At 44.0% G+C, this 6,971-nt stretch overlaps 1 protein-coding gene across 1 annotated transcript in view; it reads left to right on the forward strand.

The window, feature by feature from the left end:
- Positions 1-6,971, forward strand: part of scai (suppressor of cancer cell invasion) — a 67,401-nt gene that overhangs the window by 3,559 nt on the left and 56,871 nt on the right. The window contains exon 2 of the mRNA XM_037692500.1: positions 6,514-6,638. Within this exon, the coding sequence (XP_037548428.1) occupies positions 6,532-6,638 (107 nt within the window). The 5' untranslated portion in view covers positions 6,514-6,531. The remainder of the gene's footprint in view (positions 1-6,513; positions 6,639-6,971) is intronic.

Raw genomic sequence — 6,971 nt, forward strand, 5'->3', positions numbered from 1 at the left:
TTTTTTGGGACAGGCATTTTGGGTTTTCATGAGCTGTATGCCATAATCATCAGTATTAAAACAATTAAAGACCTGAAATATTTCAGTTGGTGTGCAATGAATCTGAAATATATGAAAGTTTCATTTTTATCATTACATTATGGAAAATAATGACCTTTATCACAATATGCTCATTTTTTGAGAAGGACCTGTATACCTGGACCTACTATTCTGTGTTCGTCTGTCTCTCCTTCCTGTCCTCTCAACCAGCCGGTCAAAGCATACGGCCTCTTGTCCTGAGCCTGGTTCTGCTGGAGGTTTCTTCCATTTAAAAGGGAGTTTTTCTTTCCACTGTTGCCTCTGTGCTTGCTCAGGATGGGAGACTGCAACGAAGCCAAGATTCAACTTGTCTGCTGGATTCCTTAGATAGAGAACTTTACTAATTGGCTTTTATGTGAATGTTTCTGTAAAGTGCCCTGGGACGACTTTGTTGTGATTTGGCGCTATATAAATAAACTGAATTGACAGGTTCTGACTGTTGTTTGTGCTTATGCACCAAATGGCAGTTCAGATTACCCACCCTTTTTTGGAGTCCTTGGAGGGGGTATTAGAGAGTGCACCTCCTGGGGATTCCCTTGTTTTGCTGGGGGACTTTAATGCTCATGTGGGCAATGACAGTGAGATCTGGAGAGGTGTGGTTGGGAGGAATGACCCCACTGATCTGAACCCAAGTGGTATTCTGTTATTGGACTTCTGTGCTCGTCATGGATTGTCCATAACGAACACCATGTTCAAGCATAAGAGTGTCCATATGTGCTCTTGGCACCAGGACACCTTAGGCCGCAGTTCAATGATAGACTTTGATATTGTCTCATCTGAACTGCGGCTGCATGTCTTGGACACTCAGGTAAAGAGAGGGGGGCTGTTGTCCATTGTTGTCATCTTTCTTTGTTGAAATCAGGTCTCTCTTGTAAATGAGTCCTCGAGGCTCAATGGGATTAACCTGTCTAAATAAAGGTTAAATTAATGTGTTGTGTTTTAATTTTCTCGCCACCTTGTTGCAAGGAAAATTTTCCTAAGGGGACAATAAAAGTGATGATGATGATCGGTGAGATCCCAGACCAGTTAGACCCATACAGCAAGATTCGATCAACAGAGAGTGCCATCTCCCCTGTGGTCCACACTGCTCTCACCCACCTGAAGCAAAAGGACTCCTATGTCCATGTATTCTCTTAGTGAACTTCCTTAGATAGAGAACTTTACTAACTGGCTTTTATGTATGGGAATGTTCCTGTAAAGTGCCCTGAGACAACTTTGTTGTGATTTGGCGCTATATAAATAAACTGAATTGAATTGAATTGAACTGAACTTCACATCTGCCTTCAACACCGATTCCCCAGATTACGATGGACAAACTACTCACACTAGGACTAAGCCCCTCTTTATGTAACTGGGTCATGGATTGCTTAACCAACAGGCCACAGTCAGTGAAGATCCACAACTTCTCCTCCTCCACCATAACCCTCAGCACTGGCTCCCCTCAAGGATGTGTGTTGAGCCCACTCTTGTTCACTCTGCTCACATATATATGACTGCACCTATCCATCTAGGCTGTCGTATTGTAAAATTTGCAGATGATACAGCAGTGGTTGGAGACATCACAGACAGTGATGAGTCCAGCTACAGACAGGAGGTGAAACATCTAGAGAGCTGGTGCAGGAAAAACAACCTTCACATCAATGTGAAGAAGACGAAGGAGATGATCGTGGATTTCAGACGGAACAAACACGCCCCTCCTCTCCTGAACATAGGAGGATCTGCAGTGGAAGTGGTCTCCAGCTACAAGTACTTGGGTGTACACATGAACAACAACCTCAGCTGGAGCAACAACACCACCAGCCTGACCAAGAAAGCTCATCAGAGACTCTACTTCCTCAGACGGCTGAGACGAGCTGGTCTGGAAGCTCAGTCCTCACCTCCTTCTACAGGTGTGCAGTGGAGAGCATCCTGTGCTCCAGCATCAACGTGTGGCATGGAGGCTGCACAGCTGCAGAAAGAAAAGCTTTGCAGAGAGTGGTGAAGGCTGCACAGAAGTCTGTTGGAGTCAGTCTCCCCACCATCACAGACATCTACACCTCCAGATGCAGGAAGAGGACCACCTGCATCATGAAGGACCACACTCACCCAGCACACACACTTTTTGTCCCGCTCCCCTCAGGAAGGAGGTTGAGGAGCATTAAGTGTAGAACCACTAGACTGAGGAACAGCTTCTTTGAAAATCACTGTGAACAAATCACATCATGCTGCTGATCTGTTTCATGTTGTTGTGTTCATTCATACTCATCTGCTCACACAGACTCATGTTCGTGCTGCTGTTCAGCGTATTGTTTTTATACTAGTAGTGCTTAGCGTAGTTTTAAACCTTTTTATTAGTTCATATCTTAGATCTTATTACTGTTTTTTTTTTTTTTACATTTTATTTTTTGATGTAACTGGGACCCTGTGTACACAATTTCGTTCCACCACATGTACCACACGTGGTGCGAATGACAATAAAGAAACTCTGACTCTGACTAACTCAAGTGTACTGTGATGGAAAGGGCAATAAAAGTTATGAAGTGTAGAAATTGTGGCACCAAGGTAGGAAGTAACCTGTAAATGATTTAGTTTTAATAATTACATGCTGGTTGACAAAACTGACTAATTTTTTTTGTTTTTTTTGGTCACTTGCGTGACACAGTGTAATTGAATGTTGTGAAAGCTGCATGATGCCAGGTGATTTTCTGTTATGAGCCAATCACTAGATCGGAAAACAGTAAAAAGTCCTCCTAAAGTCACTGTTGGTTATTAAAATGTTCATTGGGTAAAGTTAATATTCTTATTTTTAAACATGCAGTTCAGTGTCATCATTGCTGAGCACAATGGCATGTTGTGTTACAAATAAGACTAAATAAAAAATAAAAGTCAAGTGCACCCCTAAATTCATTGTTTGTGATCAATTATGTCCATAGTATGGAACGCTAAAATTGTTAAAATTAAATAATTAAATAAATAAATCATTATGAAATAAGTATTATTATTAAAAGTTTTCATTTTTATTATTTTATTTCATACCGTATTTTACGCCGTAAACGTCGCTCCGCCCTATAAGTTGCATCAGTCCAAATGTAGCCTTATTCGCACGGGATTAGTTTTACCTAGTTTTACATGTAATAAATAAATTACTCCCCAATGTCTGCTTTTTATGTGGCACATTCGCACAAGATAACCAAAGCCTGAGATTTAATTGAAATTTACAGACATCTTCCAGATATGATGTTAGAGTAAAAAAAAAGTCACTTTAAGCTCAGATGGACAACCTTTCACCGACCGCATACACTGACCCACCGGTTGAAATTGACTTACGACCTGTCCAAGGTGTATCCCACCTCTCGTACAGTGATGGCTGGAGATGGGCACCAGCGACCCCTGTTACTCGAAAAGGAAGAAGCGGATAAATATAATGGATGGATGGAAGGATGGATTTATTTGCTGATCACCGGCTGCACACATCTCCGCACCTGTTGTCATCTGCGGTGAAGGAAGTAGCAGCGTCTACAAAAGCCAAAGCGAGCAGCGTGTTCATTTAAAATAGCTTTGTTCTGTATTTTTCCAAATGATTTTGCTTAAACAAAAACAAAAAACGCCTCATTACATACCGGATCACACCCATCCATCCATTTTCTTTACCCGTTTATTCCATTTTGGGTCACGGGGGTCGCTGGTGCCCATGTCCAGCAATCACTGTGCGAGGGGCGGGGTACACCCTGGACGGGTCTCCAGTCCATCACAGGGACACATAGAGACAAACGAGACAAACAACCATTCACTCTCTCACTCACACCTAGGGACAATTTAGAGTTACCAATCAGCCTAACATGCATGTTTTTGGTCTGTGGGAGGAAACCGGAGCACCCGGAGAAAACCCACGCATGCACGGAGAGAACATGCAAACTCCACCCAGAAAGGCCCCTGGACCGGGGTTTTGAACCAGGGACCTGCTCGGATCACACCCATTCCTGTTCAAATCACAGACATGCCTATTCGCATTGGATTAGTTTTATCACAGGACCTCCGAGTTCAGCAAAGTATAGTAGGTAATTTGCAGGGGAATTTTTACTTTACAAATTACTGACATAGCCGATTTGCATGGGATTAACAACGCAGACAAGCTCCATAATTATTACAAATAGCATGTGATCCCTAGGTAAAACTAGTCCCGTGCGAATAGGGCTTATGTCTAATAAAGTGGAAAAAATCCAAAAATATGTCGCATCTATTATGCGTCACTGCTGATGCGTCGAGTTTGTTACGCGTCACTGCTGACAACCTGGAAATGTGGGCCGGTGTTGTGCCAAAAATCAATTGGCTGCCAAATGGCAGTGGCTGGGGCATGCACGGGGGGGGGGGGGGGGGGACTTTAACAAGAATTTAACAAGATTAACACTTAAAAACAATCATTTGTTTGCTCAAAATTATAGTAAAGGTGTGTCTCAGTTGAGTTTTGCTTAATAAATGCACATCAGTGATCAAATTAGCTGCATTTCTCCAGGGCGGCGCAGCAAAATAAAGCTAATTTGACTGTTGCTCCAGGCGAGCTGGATGACGGTGGCAGGCTATGGCAAGCTGATGGTGTCATTAATAGCCACTTTTGCCTATTCCATGATACAAGGCCATGTTATAAAACCCTGGTGCCATCTAGTGGCTGAAAATGGTAGTGTTCAATATTTCAGTCAGAATGAATGAAAACGGTCATATCTCAGCCAAAAATTGGTTTATAAGTATGGGGAAAAATCCATAAATTCAATTCAATTCAATTCATTTCAAAAATACTTTATTAATCCCAGAGGGAAATTAAATGTTGTAGCTCATTTTCCTTGTTTCATAAGAGTTGTTCTAGATGTTGATGGTTGTGGGCGGGAAGGATCTCTTGTGATGGTCCATCTTATAGCAGATCTGAAAAAACTGGCCACAGATGTTGATCCGTTTACTTGCACTTGGTTGGCCTCCTGGGCTTCAGGATCACCTGAATGTTGGGCAGAAATCCTCCCAGAGCGATGGCCACTCCTCCCAGCAGCTTGTTGAGCTCCTCATCGCTGCGGACAGCCAACTGTAGGTGCTGATGGACGATCCTGTCCTTCTACTGTCATGAGCCGTGTTTCCTGCTAGTTCCAGGATCTCAGTGGTCAGGCACTCGAGCACAGCTGGCAGGTAGATGAAAAGAACATCCTTTTCAACTCACTTGAGATTTGGGGCTGTAGTTGTGATATTATTTGAGCTTTTGAGATGTTAATCAGCTGCTGTTGTTGTAGAAAACTGCCTTGTTGCCATGGTTACGCATCATATCAAATGTCCAAAACTAAAAAAGTTTCAGTAAAAATCCTTCCAGCGGCACAGCATCTGATACCAGAGGAAACAATCATCCAAAAAAATGTGACTTACATCCAGAAAAAGAGGAATTAAAGTTTCCAAAAGCAAAATCTCAGAATGAAAGTAACAGAGCTGCTCCAACATGCAGCCACCTGGAGCGGAGCAGCTCTAGAACCAAATGTGCTGCTTTGGTGTATAAGTTGCAGGACATGCAAATTTTGCACAAAAAAAACATGACTTATAGGGCGAAAAATAAGGTAATTGTATTTTCCATGGCTTATTTCATAATTGTGTTTTTCATAATGCTTTATTTATTTATTTAATTTTGACCATTTGGGCACTCCATAGGAGTGTACAAGAATGCTTAATTTACATGTGAAAAACGTCAGTAAATCTTGTGGGCACGGGGGCCAGGTTTGTCACTACTCTCATCCTTTCTGAGTTTGCAGGTATGCACCAGGTCCGAGTTTGACGACCCATGAGTCGCTTTGACCCGAGGTCAGCCGCAGGGTTCTGCCTGCTTCTGCTCTTTAGCAGAAAGGAAGCAGCAGATCTTTGTGGATTTTGGTTCTGATTGGATCTTGTCTAGTGAATTGTCCCGGGTCCAGTAATGGTCTCATTGTTGCAGTTCTGCTGGTTCTGGCCCGTGTTTGTGTTTTTGGATCTGACCCTACAGTCAGTTCAAACAACCTGAAACTTTTGCACTCTCCTGTTGCCGAGCACACACCAAGGTTCTCTGTCAGAACCTTTAATAAGGCACAGCTTCGGTTCTGACCCGACTCGGCTGCCTGACCTGATTGCACCATCCAATCAGGCGCCGTTGTGAGAGTAAAATCTGGGACAAGCGGGTCAGTCCAGAACCGATGTCATGTGGCACCTTTCTTCCACAGTCTGTATTAAAGCGGGTCACCTGTAGAACCTCAGTTGTGCAGCCTGTGGGGGTCCGGTTCCAGAACTAAAACACAGAGATCAGAACCTCGTGTGTTAAAGTTAATTTAGAGTTACTGTATTTACCGGGCTTTACTCCAGACATCAGAACCATCATCCATAGTTTAAACGGGTCACAGACTTGAGAACTGTTGCGGTCCGTTTGTATGATGTGCCTGTGGTTCTGTGTGTGATCAGGTGTGGAAGGTGAAGGCCATGACTGGCGCTGAGGCTGACGACGACATCCCTTTAGGAGAACGAAAGACCGTCACTGACTTCTGCTATCTGCTGGACAAGTCCAAACAGCTCTTCAATGGGCTCAGGTGGGTCAGAACCGGCTCCGTGGACATGCTCAGGGTCCAGCAGGCCCAGAGACGTCTGGGTCAGAACCTTCAGTTTTCCTGCAGCATTTTCACTGGATCCCAGTTAACCCTCAGATCTCATCCCTCAGATCTCGTCCCTCAGACCTCCTACTCCCTCAGATCTCCTCCTCCCTCAGATCTCCTCCTCCCCCCAGATCTCCTCCCTCAGACCTCCTCCTCCCTCAGACCTCCTACTCCTTCAGATCTCCTCCCCCAGATCTCCTCCCTCAGACCTCTTCCTCCCTCAGATCTCCTCCCCCAGATCTTCTCCCTCAGACCTCCTCCTCCCTCAGA

This window comes from Nematolebias whitei, chromosome 18 (genome assembly GCF_014905685.2).
Source record: "Nematolebias whitei isolate Nwh7 chromosome 18, NemWhi1, whole genome shotgun sequence".
Taxonomy (NCBI): domain Eukaryota; kingdom Metazoa; phylum Chordata; class Actinopteri; order Cyprinodontiformes; family Rivulidae; genus Nematolebias; species Nematolebias whitei.